The following is a 20,195-nucleotide window of genomic DNA, read 5'->3' as shown; positions in this document are numbered from 1 at the left end:
TTGTTTCATAAAAGAAAGAATTCCGGGCAATTCAATTCCTGGCAAAGTCAATAAGCTCATCGCCAGACAAATACCATCTGCCTGGACTTCGTTGTATCCATCGATTTGTTTTTCTTCCTCCGATTCCAGTGTCAGGCAAACATTCCTCTGACTTATACTATTCTGCAACATGCTCACCTGCAGACAAAAGACGATCATCCATTTCAAGCGGACGTCAGAAAGACACAGTTTAGATTTCCAGCGCGTCGTGTCCTTCTTGAAGACGCTGCAATTATGACCGCCGGGGATCTCCATCAAGAAATACCCTCTCCATCCCAAAATAGGAAGGAGATTCGGAACAAAAAGACATTCCTTTTCCTTTCATTTTATTTGTTTTCTGTGCCATTTTTTTTTATCTTTCATTTTTTTCCCTTCCCTCCAAGGGTGATGTTCGGTATGAAAGACAATTTATAGCAAGCTGTCGCCGCTCGTAAAGCATTTAGACTGAGTCCAATTTCCTGACGAATGTCCGGTATAAAAGAACCGTTTTATTACGATCGTTCGGACGGGTTTTCTGTTTCCTGATCCAACCCAGCAACTTCGTCATATTTTTTTTTATATGTGGGGTGATATGCGGCGTTATGGGCGCCCGCGGGGATTTATGGGAAGGGTCCTTAAATTAAACACTTCTTCGGGTGGAAATATGCAGTCATTTAAGATCAAGATTTCATTTCGGGATAGGAATAATTTCAAATGGATTGTAGAGATACATGAAGTTAATTCTTTTTATTTGAGTGGCCACTTCAGTGAATGTTGCGATGCGTTATCGATAAGTTAGAAAAAAAAAAAAAAAACTCTTCCTTTTTTTTGATGGGCAGAACATTTATAATTACAAAAAATTTCTTTACAATCCCTATTTTCCAATGTTTTATAAAATATTGCGAGACTATATACTCTTATTTGGCTTTTTAAAAATGGCATTTGAATAGCTAAAAATATAAATTCGTGACTATCAGTAGAGTTTAGGGAATATTACAGGTCACATTAGGTTTCCTTTTTTTTAATGGGGATAACTTCTATAATTAGAAAAATTTCTTATCAATTCTTACTTTTCAATGATTTATAAAGCACTGACAGACCAGATATTTCTCATTTTGCTTTTTAAAAATGGCATTTGGAATAGCTAAAAATATAAATTCGTGACTATCAGTGGAGTTTGGGTAATATTACAGGTCACAAAAGGTCTTCCTTTTTGTAATGGAAATAATTTCTATGATTAGAAAAATTCCGTACCAATTCTAACTTTCTAATGTTTTATGAAGTATTGGGAGACTAAATACTTATTATTTTGCTTTTCAAAAATGATAACTGGGTAGCTAAAAATATAAATTAGTGACTATCAGTAGAGTTTGGGGAATATTACAGGTCACAAAAGGTCTTCCTTTTTTTTAAGGGGAGAACTTCTATAATTACAAAAATGTCAATGTTTTATAAAGTACTGATATACTAGATATTCCTCATTTTGCTTTTCAAAAAGGGCATTTGGATAGCTAAAAATATAAATTCATGATTATCAGTAGAGTTTGGAGAATCTTACAGAAATATAAATTATAAAAATAAAATTTTGAAATTTTGTAATTCAGGATTCACAGGAACAGAAACCGTTATTTAGTCTTTTCAAAAAGTATGGCACGATCCAAATCTTAGAAGTCCTCCCAATTACTATGGTTTGTGTCTATCTAAAAATTTAGAGTCGAAATTAGTAACATGATTTTAAACTACAAAGACGCCTTCAGAATATTATATTTCTTATTCAATTCAATTCAATTCGTATTTACATATATTTTACCATATTTGAATATAAAGAAAATATAATATAAAAAGGAAACTGTTTGTCTCAGACAAATTTTATCAAATTAACGATATTTGAAGTTTATCCTCTACCAAAACAAAATTCAAAATTGCATATATTTTAAGATATTTGAATATAAAGAAGATAGAATATAAAAATAAAACTGTTTGTCTCACAAAAATTTTATCAAATTAAAGATATTTCACGTTTATGTTCTATCAAAACAAAATTGAAAATTCTAAATTTCCGATTTCTTCTGCTACAAATACTTCTAAGATATTTTTGTAATTTGTAACTGAAATGTTATTATTTAACTTTAGGCATTAATGTAATTTCATTTTTCTGCTATTCAAATATATGTGCATAAGTCTAGATTGGAAATTATTTATTATTTGATTAGAAGTATATGAAAAGAAAGTTCATTTTTTACTGATTCAGGAATAAAAAGCGTTGAAAGGAGGCTGATATAGTAATTAAAGGTATATTCAGAGTTCCAAAATGATTGCAATTCACTTAAAACAAAATGAGTATGAAAAGTGAGTATATGAAAGTTATATAAAGTATATAACTTTTCATGAGTGTTACTTTTAAATATTAGTGCTGAAAATCTTTAAATATTAATGACAAAAGTTTCTTTATCCTTTCCTCGGTTAAATTTACAAATGGACTATATTTAACTGGCTTTTTAAAAAAAGTATTTTAAAAAGTACTTTTTATATATATTGTATTTTAATTACATAAAAAAATCTGATTGCCGTACTTTGTTGGATATCGGCATTTTTTGTTCCCGATTAAGTCCAGGAATCAAGAAGAAATCATTAAAGTAATATATATATATGTATATATATATATATACTTGACCAAAAATATGTGAGCTCTAAATTTCAAGGCACCAATAAGAAGATCGATATAATCATATAATCATAAGATAATCCAACAACAATTCATAATACCAAAATTTTAGACAGGTGTCTCAAAATTCTAGGAAATCCATTAAAATGATATATCAAAAATTCATTCATCATTCAACAGAAAGCAGCGAATGATTAGGGGAGATTTGAAACTTGTCCGAGACAGCGTAGCATGATGATGAAGATCTGAAAATTCATGGCCGCTTTCATTATACTTACAGAATGCAACGAATGCTTAAAGGAGATTCGAACATCTTGCCCTAGACATTGTAGCATGATGATATATCAAAAATTCATTCATCATTCAACAGAAAGCAGCGAATGATTAGGGGAGATTTGAAACTTGTCCGAGACAGCGTATCATGATGATGAAGATCTGAAAATTCATGGCCGCTTTCATTATACTTACAGAATGCAACGAATGCTTAAAGGAGATTCGAACATCTTGCCCTAGACATTGTAGCATGATGATATATCAAAAATTCATTCATCATTCAACAGAAAGCAGCGAATGATTAGGGGAGATTTGAAACTTGTCCGAGACAGCGTATCATGATGATGAAGATCTGAAAATTCATGGCCGCTTTCATTATACTTACAGAATGCAACGAATGCTTAAAGGAGATTCGAACATCTTGCCCTAGACATTGTAGCATGATGATATATCAAAAATTCATTCATCATTCAACAGAAAGCAGCGAATGATTAGGGGAGATTTGAAACTTGTCCGAGACAGCGTATCATGATGATGAAGATCTGAAAATTCATGGCCGCTTTCATTATACTTACAGAATGCAACGAATGCTTAAAGGAGATTCGAACATCTTGCCCTAGACATTGTAGCATGATGATATATCAAAAATTCATTTATCATTCAACAGAAAGCAGCGAATGATTAGGGGAGATTTGAAACTTGTCCGAGACAGCGTAGCATGATGATGAAGATCTGAAAATTCATGGCCGCTTTCATTATACTTACAGAATGGAACGAATGCTTAAAGGAGATTCGAACATCTTGCCCTAGACATTGTAGCATGATGATATATCAAAAATTCATTCATCATTCAACAGAAAGCAGCGAATGATTAGGGGAGATTTGAAACTTGTCCGAGACAGCGTATCATGATGATGAAGATCTGAAAATTCATGGCCGCTTTCATTATACTTACAGAATGCAACGAATGCTTAAAGGAGATTCGAACATCTTGCCCTAGACATTGTAGCATGATGATATATCAAAAATTCATTCATCATTCAACAGAAAGCAGCGAATGATTAGGGGAGATTTGAAACTTGTCCGAGACAGCGTAGCATGATGATGAAGATCTGAAAATTCATGGCCGCTTTCATTATACTTACAGAATGCAACGAAGGCTTAAAGGAGATTCGAACATCTTGCCCTAGACATTGTAGCATGATGATATATCAAAAATTCATTCATCATTCAACAGAAAGCAGCGAATGATTAGGGGAGATTTGAAACTTGTCCGAGACAGCGTAGCATGATGATGAAGATCTGAAAATTCATGGCCGCTTTCATTATACTTACAGAATGCAACGAATGCTTAAAGGAGATTCGAACATCTTGCCCTAGACATTGTAGCATGATGATATATCAAAAATTCATTCATCATTCAACAGAAAGCAGCGAATGATTAGGGGAGATTTGAAACTTGTCCGAGACAGCGTAGCATGATGATGAAGATCTGAAAATTCATGGCCGCTTTCATTATACTTACAGAATGCAACGAATGCTTAAAGGAGATTCGAACATCTTGCCCTAGACATTGTAGCATGATGATATATCAAAAATTCATTCATCATTCAACAGAAAGCAGCGAATGATTAGGGGAGATTTGAAACTTGTCCGAGACAGCGTAGCATGATGATGAAGATCTGAAAATTCATGGCCGCTTTCATTATACTTACAGAATGCAACGAATGCTTAAAGGAGATTCGAACATCTTGCCCTAGACATTGTAGCATGATGATATATCAAAAATTCATTCATCATTCAACAGAAAGCAGCGAATGATTAGGGGAGATTTGAAACTTGTCCGAGACAGCGTAGCATGATGATGAAGATCTGAAAATTCATGGCCGCTTTCATTATACTTACAGAATGCAACGAAGTCTTAAAGGAGATTCGAACATCTTGCCCTAGACATTGTAGCATGATGATATATCAAAAATTCATTCATCATTCAACAGAAAGCAGCGAATGATTAGGGGAGATTTGAAACTTGTCCGAGACAGCGTAGCATGATGATGAAGATCTGAAAATTCATGGCCGCTTTCATTATACTTACAGAATGCAACGAATGCTTAAAGGAGATTCGAACATCTTGCCCTAGACATTGTAGCATGATGATATATCAAAAATTCATTCATCATTCAACAGAAAGCAGCGAATGATTAGGGGAGATTTGAAACTTGTCCGAGACAGCGTATCATGATGATGAAGATCTGAAAATTCATGGCCGCTTTCATTATACTTACAGAATGCAACGAATGCTTAAAGGAGATTCGAACATCTTGCCCTAGACATTGTAGCATGATGATATATCAAAAATTCATTCATCATTCAACGGAAAGCAGCGAATGATTAGGGGAGATTTGAAACTTGTCCGAGACAGCGTAGCATGATGATGAAGATCTGAAAATTCATGGCCGCTTTCATTATACTTACAGAATGCAACGAATGCTTAAAGGAGATTCGAACATCTTGCCCTAGACATTGTAGCATGATGATATATCAAAAATTCATTCATCATTCAACAGAAAGCAGCGAATGATTAAAGGATATTTGAAACTTGTCCGAGACAGCGTAGCATGATGTTGATCCAAAAATTTAATATCGTGTTTATTATGATACATTTTGCAACGAATAATTATAGAAGATTCGAACCCTTTGTCCGTGTCAAAAATTCGTGTTGTTTTCGGTATACTACAGAATACAACCAACATCTGTAGTATAACTTAGACTTGAATGAAACTTGATTAGACTAGAATCAGACTTGGACTTGACTCATCTAGAAGACTTGAATCATCTATTTATTTTTTTAAAAAAAATGTTCTTAATTACAATAAGGATAACCTGCTCGCAGAAAAATATTAAATATCGGTACACAATTCGTATATATACAACTACAAAAGGAACTATTATAATTTGAAATATTTTTAAAACTGCATGAAAATTTGGAATGTTTTAATTAACTAAAGGTGGTATTAATGTAACACTCAAGATTCTAATTTTAAAATACCATTTTTAAATGAAATGCTTCGGCATTATCAAAAGAAAAAATTTAATATTTTTTTATTAACTTTTAATAGAAATTTAATTAAAGGTTTGAAAAATATTTTCTTATTGAGCAATTCTAAGAAGTATATCAAGAAATAATTACGGGATAACATTCGATACTTTATTCGAACGATTAGCTATAAAGAGTATTATGAACGATTTTTAATCAAGCATATGGTATAGTTAGTATATAAGTTTATATACATTATGATGTGGAAAAGATTTTACAAAGTTATGTGTAAAACGTTTTTTACAAATAACTTTGTAAAAAAAAAAAAATCAAAATTTTACAAAGTTGGGTTTTTATGATGCCCGTTGTCACTTTGTCAAAAGAAAATATCTAATTTTATTTATTTATGCTCGCTTTTCCAGTTACACCCAAGTTAAATACAATATGTCTCCTTAGATATTGTTATAAATCCCCACATTTTCTTATTCTAGGAAATGAAATTATAGAATTCTTTTAGCTGATTTTGAATTGGCATTTTATTACGCAAAGAAAGATGTCATGCCTGACCACTTTATGTAAGAGTATGGATATTTCTATGAAGAAAGTAGAAAAGAAAATCGGAAGATTTGTTAAAAGTATTTCTCTATACTTTTATTTAACTTTGTTTATTTTCGAGTTTATGAAGATTGTAATTTTTTACTTGTTTTTAATTTTTAACTCACATTCTAATATGTTAGATTTTGAAAATTTTGTACACTCATGTAATACGGATGGAAGCATAATATTTTCAATAAAGCTTAATTACAACTTTATCATTTGAATAAAATTCATTTTTGATTTATCAAATTCACATAGTTAATTTCTATAATTTTAATTCGAATTAAATTTTTAAATGATTGCAAATCTCAAAATGACAAATATGTGGAAAGAAAACTTTCTCAGTAATTACAAAAAATAATTAATTTCAATAATATTAATTATGCTAGCAAGTTACTTTAGAATAAATTATCAAATATTTTGAAATTAAGAATTCAAAACAATGCTTACAGCAATTCCTTCGACATTTTCTTTATTGTAATCACTACACGCGTTGTAGTTAACTGCCTGTAAAATGTATGCACCGTTATTATTCGAAACATATCCTTAAAAAATAAACACATTTAAGTAGTTTCTTGCAAAGCGAATTTAGATTAGATATTTAAAGGAGATTTGAGCCTAGAACAAGTTTACATACGAATTTAGTCAAAAAATTTTAACATCATTTCGTACATAAGAATTTAATGGCACTTTAATGGAAAACAAATAACCGGAGTTTAAAATGGAATTTTTTTAGTTAACCTTCGAACTTATGAAAAAAAATATTGAACGTAATTTATTGAAGTATGCTCCGCAAAATTGGAGTGGGCGAAACATTATTCTCTAACAGGAGCTTAAATTCTATATTTGCATAATTGAGTAAACAACAAAACACAGCAACGAACAATCTATTTGAGTAACGCCGTAATGATATAAGGTTTACTCTCCATTTTTTATGAATATTCTATACATCTCTAACTTCTTTTCGAAACAAAAGCATAAAATCTAATTTGTTTCACTCTAATTAAAGACACTGAAATGATACTTTACATTTTTAAAAGAAACTTTCCATTTGAATGTAACAAATAGAAAGCTCAGAAGATGCAAAAGCTAAAATAACTTAATTTTTTTCAGACATTGGATGAAACACAATTTAAAAAAAATATATTTAAAAGGCATCTCTTCTCAGAAGATGTAAGATTCCGTCTTTCTTAAAAGCAGCAGGTTTAAAAATCTTAAAATGTGAAACAGAAGATAGCTGTTTCCGGATGGAAATTTTATTTTGTTTCTTAAGAGGACAAAGGATTTTACTAAAAGCAAAAATGGACTAAAACGTGCAATTGTATTTTTATCGTTTCATGACCAAAACATATGTTCATATTCAACTAAAATAGAGTCATAAAATGCATTTTTCAATAAAATAAATATTTGAAAGGTTAAGTGTAAAAAAAAGTAATGGATTTCCTCAAAATTATATTGCAATTAGATTTAAATATATTTTAAATGTTCCAGGTGTCTTAGTTTTTGAAGAAATTAAATGAAATTGATAGTAAAAATTTCGGTCAAACATTAAAAGAAAATAGGGTATTTATTTTATTCTTTGAGTTTTTTAGATAGTTAAAAGTCAATTTTAGTTCAGAAAAACATAAAATTCCTATGGAAATTCTGTAAGTGTGCATAAAAATATTTCTAAAAAAATTAGCATTTAATTGCAATTACAAAATCATACAAAAATCAAATTACATTGGATAATTGGAATTACAAATTCATTAGGCTCCAAATGACTTTACATTGGATAGTAAAAAAAATAATAATAGAAAAAATTAAAAATTAAGTAGTCTGGAATATTTTAATATTTTTAAAAATTATATATCCTTAAAATATTTTTTTTAAATAATATATGTTTTAAAATTTGGTTTTAAGAAATTTGATGTATTTATATGTTAATACATAAGCATAAAAATTTCACAATCCTAACTAAAATATTCGCAAAAGTGTCTAATATAGCCCATAATCCTCAATAATCATTTAAATTTCACAATATCATCTTATCGCATGTCTTTGAAGTAGCATAATAAAATATGGCTATTGCTTCTATAACATCCAGAATCGTAATATAGATTAATCCATAATCTAGGAAATTATTAAAATTTAAATACTTACGCATTTGAAGATTGTATCATATATACAAATTAATGCTTATTAAACCCAAATTAACACTTTTTTCGGACTTTTCCACCGAATCTCAAATTTGCTAAAATATTTCCCACCTGTTGACATATATCATATATCAACTGTATCATGTACAGCCTGTTTGGGTTTAATGGCGCAAGACCAAATGGCGATTATGTACCAGTTTAATGGTAATAGAAGGCCAGCATGTATAATTAATTATTCTACTTAATTTTTGATGGTGTAACACCATTTCAATATGAATGATATGTATAATATAGGATGGTGGTAATAATAAAAAAAGTATAATCCTTAATGCTTCGTTTCAAAGAGAGTACTGGTTATAGCAATTCATATGTGTATACATTTTAGATATCCCAAAAATCAATTAATAAAAACAAAAAGAAAAGCAATTCATATTTGCTGTCATGAATAAAAATGGAATTGCTGGTGAATTTAGGGGTAGATTGAGAAGAGTAAATATAAAAACTATGTAAAGGGAAGTTTTAATGTTCTTCTAAATAATTGACCGACATTTTAACAAAACAAATGCTTTAAAATGGAAACATTTTGGTTTTTAAATTTTCCAATATCTCTTTTACAAACAATGGTTCTCTGAAGAAAAATTCTGTGCCTTCCTTAAAATCCATAATAACAATCCGTGTTTTTAAAAGTTTAATATACAAAAAAAGTACAATGCAAATATATCCTTGGATATCCTTTGAGAGTTCTCAGGGAAACTCCCTAGATCAAGGCGAGCATTTTACACGAATTAAGCATTTGCCACTACAATTAAATCAATCACACTAAACGAAAAAAAGGCGAGAAAATGTCTCAGAAATATTCAGGCTTCTCAGGCACGTGGCGTAGTTTTGCTGAAAGAGCATTTAGAAACTTTCAGAATTGATGGAATTTAAAAGGCTATGCAATTCTATATATTAGGCAAATCAAAAGATACATGATATATTCTACAATCGATAATGTTATTTTCAGTTCAACATGTTTTAAGGAAATATATTGTATAGATTTCTCAACTTAATTGTTACTTAAAAGACAGAAAAATTAATTAAAAAATGAATTCTGAATTATAGAGCCAAGAAGAGCTATTGCTCAGCTATATGCTAAAAATAAAATCTAAGTGCCGGCAATTTATTTCTATTCAGAAATGTCCATTACATTTTTGTTTAACATGCAAAATTCCTTTATTTAGATTGTATGTTTAACTGCCCAGATTTTATTTTCAACGTTACTTTTTGCCTCTGGTTGCAAGCAAAGATACTATTTTTTTTAAATGTATTGATTGATTCTTCATGTCTTATATAGTATATATGTTACAGTCAATGAGAATAATCGGTTATTATTAATACTAACCGGTTATTATTAATACTAACCGGTCATTATTAATAATTACCAAGTCGGTTAGTATTAATAATTACTGGCCTTTATTAATAATAACCAAACCAGTTAGTATTAATAATGACAGGTTAGTATTAATGACGACCCATTATTCAGATTGACCGTAACATATATATATGTATATAAGGTATGACTCTATCCTAATATTTTCATTGTAATTGAACTCAAAACACATATACTTTATTTCTGGTGCATCTAAACTTCGTAATTCAGATTTGTCTTTTTTTTGTGAAATATAGTGCACTTAAAGGATTTATATCCTATAATGAATTACTCATCTATTTATTTAATAGGAATTTCTAAACAATGATAAGAGCTTGAAGATTTAACTTTGCATAAAATAGATTTTCTAATAATTTATTGTGATACACTGAGCTGTATACAGCTTTATGCAGGAAAATAAAGTTGTTTCTTATATATTTTTATCATTTTTGTAACTTAAATTCAACGATATGTGTTTTGAATTCGATAACTCTGGGGTAGTTTGAAGCAATTTCATTCATTGGATTTAGAAGTCATTTACAAGATTCATTAGGAAATGAATATTGAAGTAAAAGTTTTGGGAAATAAACCTCATTATGCAAGAACAACTAAATGAATCGAAAATATGATTAAAACAATAAAGCACTCTCTGAAAAGGAATTCATTTCTTGTTGGATAAGCAGCGTAGCTGAAGGAAACTATTTTGCGTTGTCCAATTACTCCCCAAAACTAGTAATTTCCTTCGGAAGAAATAATTTACTTCGGAAGTTATTAATGAGTCTCGAAACAAATATATTACAGACCTAACTCTGTGGATGGGAATGCTAAAATCATTTTCGACTCGGGTGATGATTATCTGTTTAATAAGGAGAAAATACGAGATTGAAAAGCTCAGACAAGAAACGATAAAATAAGCATTTGTTTCGCATTTTATTAAAACAAGCAATTCTTTCTCAGAAAATATAAAACAATTGCTCATAATAAATAAAAATGAAATTTAAGTGAGATTGGAATAAATTTCAAAACGCTGTTAACACGTTTTTATTAATGTATTAACATTTTTAAAAATTCATTTTTATTATTTAATTTGCAATTATGATTAATCTTTTTCTATGAAATCATTAAAAAATACTTATCATAAAATTTACAACTAGGTGGTGCCAGCTTTATCCCAGTAGCACACGTATATTGTACAATATTGAATAATATTAAACAATATTCTAAATATTGTGTAATATCGTTTAATATTCAATAACATTATATTGTACAATGATGTTTAAAATTATTTCCTACCTTATTGAATAATAATTTAATTTAGCTTACCTATTAAATGATAATTAAATTCTACATATGATAAAAGTTTTATAAATGTAGCTATATTTTTATAAATTTAGCTGTTTGTAATTTCAAAAAATTCCTTTCGGCAGGCTCGAAAGCGAAGGTAGATTCCTTTACATCTAAATTCCCATTTTCAAATTCTTTTTAATACTTAGACAAAACCTCACGCGAAAAATAGTAAAAATTAAGATTTGAAAATCCCTTTTTAGCACCTAAGTTCTGAGATTAATTGAAAGATTAAGATTAAAAATCAGTTATTGAAAAAACTTTAAATACAAAAGTTTTTTATCTGAATGAGGTGTTAATTTGGTTAATTGTATTTATTTTTCTATCTTCAATATTAAGAAAGTTATAGCGAAATGGATACTTCAACCCCTCACCATTTCCACCCACTTTGAGCTAGATGGCTCAATATATATATATATATATATATATATATATATATATATATATATATATATATATATATATATATATATATATATATATCGGACCATGATCGGTGAGGAACTGAAGAATTCGTGTCATAAGAAGCATCACAATACATGAATTGACTAAAAGAAATATGCATATTTTTGAATTTACGAAGAAGTAATATGGTCCTTAAAGTTTTCAGTTTTCCAGCAGGAACAATCATAAAATTTGTCTCATGAATATCTCTCACATTAATCCATTGGGGGGGGGGGCATTATTCATGCAAAAATATTTAGTAAAATTAGAAAAATAGGATAATTATTTAATAAATGTAAAGAAAGTTTTCCCTTTTAGCAACTCTATAAGTAAAAGGATGCCTTTAAAATTCTACAAAAAAAAAAAAAAAAAAAAAAAAAAAAAAAAATATTAGCCTTCGTATAGAAAAAGAATTTTAGCATAAGTGAGAATAACAATTTTTTTTTTTTGATATTTTAACATAAAAAAACAAAAAAAAAATTCGATATTTTTTTTTTATTTTCAGAATATAAATCTAATGATTTTCATAAAATTAAATAGAAAATAAATAGAAGAATTAATTTCTGTATAAGTTACAACATAATACACTAATGCAAGCGAAAACTAATTTTTTTCTCGACGAATTTCTGATTTTGTATAAAATCCTTTTATTATGCTGTTTTGAGTTTGTTATTCATGCCCGGTGTTTAATTCTTTGACCGCCTGTTTAATTTTTATAAAAGGAATACATTTTTTTCCTCAAATAAAACCCCCATTTTCACTGCGGCAAGTTTAAAAATTCCATCTTTGTACAAACATACGATGAAAGTTAAGCTCTTTGTACTGAAAAAAAAAAAAAAAAAAAAAAGAGAAAGAAAAAAAAAAACACTTTTCATAAGACAAACTCGTTTCTTTCTTTAGAAAAAAAAAACAAATTAATTTTGCAACGTTTTGTATATATTTCTAAAAAATTAGTAATTTTTTTCTTAGTAGTTTTTTAAATGAACCCCATATTTATCAAAATTAATTTCCTTTGCATCTTTCATTGCTTTCAATATTATTTGGTCTTATTTGAAACATAAATTAAATTATTAAATTATTATTTTGCCATATATAGTTCATATTTTACCATATTATTGTATTATTATTTGATTTCATTATATTTTAGGAATATACACATCAATATGAAATTCGTATTAACAAAATGCCGCTGCAGTTGCTCAAAAATTGCTTAAAATTATTTTTATTTTATTAGTGTTATCTTTATTACATCACATTTTATATGTATGCACTACCATGCAATTATGAATTGTTATGTATCTTCTGTAAAATTATATTAATTTCATCAATGCTTTTACTTGATTAGATTGGACAAAATTCCTATTTATTTATGTCATATATTGTCCTCTTATAAATACAAAAACTGAAGATATTTTATATCATATAAAAATAAAGCATTTTTTTATAAATTATCAATATTAAAATTATTACTATTATTTTTAATGAACTATTTCGTATTAAAATTAATAATAATTGGTGGATTAATCTTTCAAAAATACCAATCACTTGAATAATTTACCATGTACGTGCTTTTGCACATTTTCTTTTTGGATTGCGCAAGAATTTCTTAAGAAATTACATTTTGGCATATAATGGTAATGGCATTTAAAATATTGCTTTAAGATAAAACTGGAATTAGAAGCCATTTATTACTGGTTATTTGTAGTAGTAAATGCCAGAGCTGAAATGCGTTTTATTCTCAGTAAGCCACTGCAGCATGAAGGGTGTGGTTACTTTAGATTTTTTTTTTATATTAATGGCATTTACTAATAGTTAAAATAGTTTATGAAACACATATTTATCGAAAGTTTAATGGAAAAGCCCAAAGTAGAATGTTTCATGGAAAATTGGACTCGAATAAGTACATGTTGAAATTGATTTTTTTCCGTATAAAATTTTGAATAGAAATATAAATACTCTTCTCGTTTCAATAAATACCTAATTTTGTAGTTAAAATTTTAACTAAATGGAAAATAATTTTTTGTGTTGCTTATATTGGAAAATACGCTCAGTTGTCTAAGATGATTCATTTTATTTTAAAGAAAAATATAGACGAAGTGTTTATCATACATTGCCTTGTATCAAAGCAGAAAGGAAAACTTTGAATCTTTTCAAAGGTCAATGTAATTTTGTAAATTTGTTAACGATATTTTCACCTAAAATTAAGTAAAGAGAAGAAATTACTTACTTCTTTTCTTCTGACTGTGTGCTTCCTAGAATGAAAGAAAGAACAAATTAGAGAAACAAAAGATTAAAAAAATATTTTAAATATTTAAAAAAGTATATATTATTTTAGAGATATTATTATACAATATGTAAAGTGCAATAATTATTATATAATTAATAATATAATATAATAATAAATAGAATATATAATTAATATAATTATTATAATAATTATTAAATAGAATATTATTATAGAGAATTATTATTAAAATTATTATGTAGGAAAATTATTATAAAAATTATATATTAATACATAAATTAAGAAAAGATTTAAAAAAAGAAATTAAACAGATAAAACTGAAGATACGTAATTACATAAAAAAATTGCATGACAATAGAATTCTTGAAAAAATGAATAAATGTTACACAGATTATTAATAATACAACAATATAAATTAACAATATTGATATTCATCAGGTTTTTGCTATCTACTACTGATAATACTGAACAATAAAATTGCAAGCAAGATCTATTGCGAAGAAAATGAAGTAGCATTCGGACATTATCTTTAAATTATTGGTCTTAAATCTTTGATTATCTTTTGCTATAACATTACTCTTGTTCTTTAACACTATACATTAAATGTATATTTATAAAATTTATTGGAATGAATTTCGGTGTGCTTGAAGAAATAAAATGCTTTCTCTTTTCCCTCTTATAAAATTTGCAGTCCTATTTTTGCTGTGGTATTCAATGAATAAATTATGTGATTTTTTGGAACCTTTCTTTATATTATTCATTTTATTCATTAATTGCTTACAAAATAAAATTTTTCTAAGCAGTGGTACCTTTGAACAGCTAATTTTTGGTGAGCACGGAATGTTTTAGTTTATAGAAATAATGTTAAAGTAAATCCTAGAAACGACAGTTTGAATGTCTCCAAATGGTAGAAAGGGGTCGTCCATCTCTTTTCAAAGAAACTCTTTCCCTTCATCGCTCTGGCGTTGCGTTTTTGGAAGAAATAGTAGGAGAAAAATCCTAGTAAAAAAGAATAGTAGAAATCAAAATTATTCTGCTATTCTTTTGACTACGACTGAATCAAATCGAAATCAATCTTCCTTTTCAAATGTAGAGAGAAGAGTAAATTTCACCCTCTATAAGCTTGATAAATTCAAGTGGCTTAACACAAAGACTCACAGTTACTCACACACACACACACACACACACACACACACACACACACACACACACACACACACACACACACACACACACACACACACACACACACACACACACACACACACACAACCGTTCTTGAAATACGCACAGTTTTTATTTATTTCTGAAAGGTATTCGAGCGTGGTTTTATTTAATTTACATCACAGTATAAAAGTTCCATATGTATTATAAGGAAAGATTTGAAATAAAATTTGCAGAAATTTTCAATAGCACGAAAATGAAAATTAAAAATTTCTAATCATTAGCTGAACTGGCTTGGTAAAATTTATTGATAATGAATCAATTTGGTGTTTGTTTTCTCAAAAAAATAAAGCCACACTTGAAAAAAATATATTATATGAAACTGTAAGATCGAAGAAAACACAAACTATATTTTTATGCATTTTTTTTTAGAAATCTTGGGAAAAGATTTTATTTTAATAGGACCCAAGACTCACAGTATCAGAAATAATGTACTATATCTTGTTTGTTTTATAAGAATCTTGTTTGGAAAACGAAAGATAATTCTTGTAAAGGGATTTCACTGCTTACATTTTATTTAAAGTTTTTAATAATTTTATAAAAGTCTATATATCTACTTTACCAATAATAACCACCATATTCAGAAAATTAACTCTTTGAATGTGGAGAGTAAATTTTTTATCCAAGTTTAATAGAAATAATAGAAGTAACGAAGATAATTATGAACTGAATGTAGAGCTCAGTAATTGGAATATGTAAAGCACTGTGTCGTGGAAACCGAATGTAACAACATGTTTAAATATGACATCTAATCATAATACCATCATCATTAATGATGGATGTCGGAAATATATTAGCAATTAGATACAAGAACGGATTATTAAGGTAATATAATTATATCACGTCTAACCGTAAAAGAGTGTTATTGGATTAATTCTTAACTAATATGGGGCTAGAATCTTGTCTGTAACCAGTTCCATTTAAAACAAATGTGTTTGTTTCCGTTTTCTTGCGTGAATATATTTTTTGATCTAAATTATTTGACAAATGTCAACTAAGAAATATAATCAAGAAATATATTTAAAGCAAATCCGTAGCTTCTATCTTCCATGACTCTTCATAATTTTTAAGAATAAGCAGCAGAACTTTTCGTTGAATCATTTTACAACCTAACTTATGTATACATGACATTGGGCAGAAGAAAGTCAATTAGGTGGCTTAGATTAGCAAGGTCTAGAATTCAGAAAAGCTAACTTTTTCGCATTTTGTCGTTGGGTACTTTCTAAATAATTTACAAAATAAAAAAAAACTAAGCTTTTGTGTGTGTGTGTAAGTGTGACGCTTGAATGGTTTAGATTAGCAAGGTATAAAATTCAGAAACCAAACATTTCTTTTCATTTTACATACTTTCAAAATAATTTTTAATATAAAGGATCTTCTAATTTTTTTTTTTTTGCGCATGTTTAGGTGGTTTAAATTGGGTGGTCAAATTGACTTAGATCAGGTCATCTTGACCAGGAATAAGGGAAAGGTCTAGAATTCAGATGAGATGCATTTCTTTTCTTTGGTTTTTGAGTGCTTCCACAGTAACATTCAAAACAAAACTCTAGGGTATATATTTTTCTTTTTTTGCTAAAAATTTGGGAAATTTAACTTTGAATGTCACGAAAAAGAGAAAGAAGAAACTTAGGGACAAATAAGTTTCCAACAAACTTTTGTTTCTCATTTAGACACTGGAAAACTTTAGTTTATGCTTTTAGAAAAAGCACTACTGTTGTTGTTGTTTATAATGGCACTTGCCATGCACAAGCTCGCTGACGAAGTCAGCGATTTTAAGCCAAGGGAGTGTCTCTTGTTTTAGTAGCACCAACTAGGTCCAAGAGTACGTCTTAGCTACTCACGCATCACATTCGCTTGCACAACCCCTTTTTACAGGGGGGCACATTCACACATCTCACAGATAGAACGGAGGAAGAACAACCATGCCCGTACAGGGACTCGAACCCAGGACGCTCAGAACACGGGGAAGATGCGCTACCACTATGCCAGGATGCCGGCGAAAAAAAGCACTAATCAGCATAATGTTGCATATATATATATATACTTAGGAAATTAAATTTTGAAAAAAAATATTAATTGAGATGAAATAAATAAAAACAAAATTAGTCGAAAAAAAATTTGCTTTATCAAATCAAAAATGTAATTAGCAAATAATTCTATCGATTATTTCTTAAAATATTCAAAACTATTTGAAAAAATTAAAATTAGTATGGATGCAAATATAGATAACTTTTCAGCGTAAAACTAAAGCGTGTAGAATCAGACTTATAAATGTGTAATGTTCAGCTTTTATTTTAATCATTTACTAAATTATTCTATACCAAACTAATTAATACTGGAATAGAGTAATTACAATTAAATTAAAGTAATTAATATCATTATTAAAATAAATAACTAAGCTTCTACAAATATGCCTATCTCTTTAAACAGCAACGGATATCATTAGCATGGGTATATTTTAATTCTCAAAATTTTTAAATAATATCACGTTTAAAGCATTATTTCGTGTTCTGTAAAAAGACAAAAAACAAACCAGTCAAAATCGAAATAACACTAAAAATATTCATAGTTTCAACCGGAAAACAGTACTTAGCTTTCTAAGTCATTTTTCTGAACATTTAACATTGACTGATCCCGAAGACAACCTCGGATAACATGCGTTCAAACTGAGCTACCCGTAAGCGTGACTTAATGTCCATTCAAGGCAATCATCATTTATAACTAGGGGTTCAGGTGTACAGCTATTAAGCCACCAATGTATCTGCCTCAAGTCGCCGTTCTGATGTCTTGTGGCATAACATATCTTCAACCGAATAATCAATATTATGCCTCCTTCGGGACATTATGAAATTGGTAGAAACATCTCAATGGGTCAGAATCTATGACAGTTAGGTTTATTGACTAATACTAATGACTTGGATCATCAACGTCAGAGAATGCCTTAGGAATTGCTATTATAAATATCCTTGTCATCAGTTTTGATTGAAAATAAAATTATATAATTCGCTGATTAGATTAATCATGAAAAGATTAAACTCCTTATTATCATTATCGTTATCATTATTCCAAAGTGACCTAATAAACAAGAATAATTCTGGAATTGAAATTTTACATTAACCTGCTTATTCAATTGTGATCGTTATTGAGAGTTTTGACTTAGGGCAATATCGTTAATCAAGCAATTAAAGTCATAATATTTTTGTAGTACAATTGATTGTGCCTTTTGTAATCAGCGCTATTTCTCATGACTTAAAAGCAAAGAAAAAGGGGATTTTAACTAATTAAATTATATTAACTAACGCTGAGTTGTCCATAATTTTTATTCAAAGAAATAAACCATAAGTTCTATAATTTACTTTTGAATGAAAATGCTTATTTTATTTTAAATATTTAGAACTGTCTTTGTAATTTATTTCTTTTTTATACATTTTGTATTTTGAATTCGATTTTATCATTTCATTGTGTTTAACTTTCTATTTAAATTATGCATATGTATGTACTACTACTGAATTTTTGTTCCGTAATTTTTATGCGATTTACATAGTTATCCATTTGAAATTTCTTCAACCATTTTGTATTTTTTACTTATTTCTGCAAGCCTCTTCTTACACTTATTAGCACATAATACTCCTTTCTAAAAAGTCTTAACAAAGGTAGCAGACATTTTTAAATACTATTTCCTTATTGTGATTAATTTAAATTTTCTTTAATGCATTACAATTTATAATGAATAAAAATGATATATAGACATAATTATATATGAACATATCAAATGATAATGATATTTTAGCATATGAAAATTTAATTAATGCTAATTTTAGACGCTGTTATGCAATGAACAAAAGTAAGCATTTTAAAAGTTTAAATTCTCAATGAAACTCCTCAGATGCTCAAATAAATTAAGTAAATTCAAATTCAAAACAACTGCATTTCTTTGTGTAATACGCTAGTTAAGATGAAATAATTAAGTTTGAACGAATACAGCATTAAAATTATATTTTCTAATATTTTTCAAAAATTGTTTCCTTTAAATTGCATTCTTAATTGAATAAATAAGTCCATTTAAAAAATAAATCAGTACATTTGATGCTAAAATGTTTATATAAAATGTATTTAATTAGTTTTAAAAATAAATAAAGACCAATGTAACTCGTAATTTATTGCTTAATTTTATTCTATTTAAATTTCTTAAATAAACATTAAATTTAATTCATACAAGATTTATTCACAAATAAGTTTTAAAATTAATTAGAGCCAAAATTTATAATCCATTTAAATGTATTAAACAGTATCCGAATCGATTCATAATCTATTAAATGTGAGAAAAATATTAGCATTTCAAAATAAATTATATTTAATTTTTAATATATTTATGAATTAATATTTAATGTTTATTAAGTCAACATTTTACAAATTAATTGAATTCAGTGCAATTCAACTTTTAGTCTTGCATTTATATTTCCAATGCAAATAACTACAACATTTATTCGAATATAAAAATAATGATTTATTCTTAGAAACATTCACGTAAGGAATATTTTTTTTAATTAATTAACCCTTTAAAGGATCATTTTTTCTAGTCATATTATGTTAAAATATTTTTAGGCTTAAAATTAGAATAAGAAAAGGGATTCATTTAGCTTATTAGATAAATTTAATTTAGCCTATTAGATAATTAATTTGGTTAATTAATAATTAAGTAACAAATCAAAACCCATCATTTTTTCTGAGATATAGAACTGAAGCATCTAAGTTTCTTACTTACTAAAAAAAATTATCAGAACTTATGCCAATCTGCA

At 28.0% G+C, this 20,195-nt stretch overlaps 1 protein-coding gene across 1 annotated transcript in view; it reads right to left on the bottom strand.

Moving 5' to 3' along the window:
* The window catches only part of LOC129963412 (hemicentin-1-like), a 710,215-nt gene that overhangs the window by 98,781 nt on the left and 591,239 nt on the right, over nucleotides 1-20,195 (bottom strand). Inside the window, exon 10 of the mRNA XM_056077767.1 lies at nucleotides 14,155-14,179. Within this exon, the coding sequence (XP_055933742.1) occupies nucleotides 14,155-14,179 (25 nt within the window). The remainder of the gene's footprint in view (nucleotides 1-14,154; nucleotides 14,180-20,195) is intronic.

This window comes from Argiope bruennichi, chromosome 3 (genome assembly GCF_947563725.1).
Source record: "Argiope bruennichi chromosome 3, qqArgBrue1.1, whole genome shotgun sequence".
In the NCBI taxonomy this organism is placed as follows: Eukaryota; Metazoa; Arthropoda; class Arachnida; order Araneae; family Araneidae; genus Argiope; species Argiope bruennichi.
This window is presented reverse-complemented; position numbering and strand designations above follow the sequence as displayed.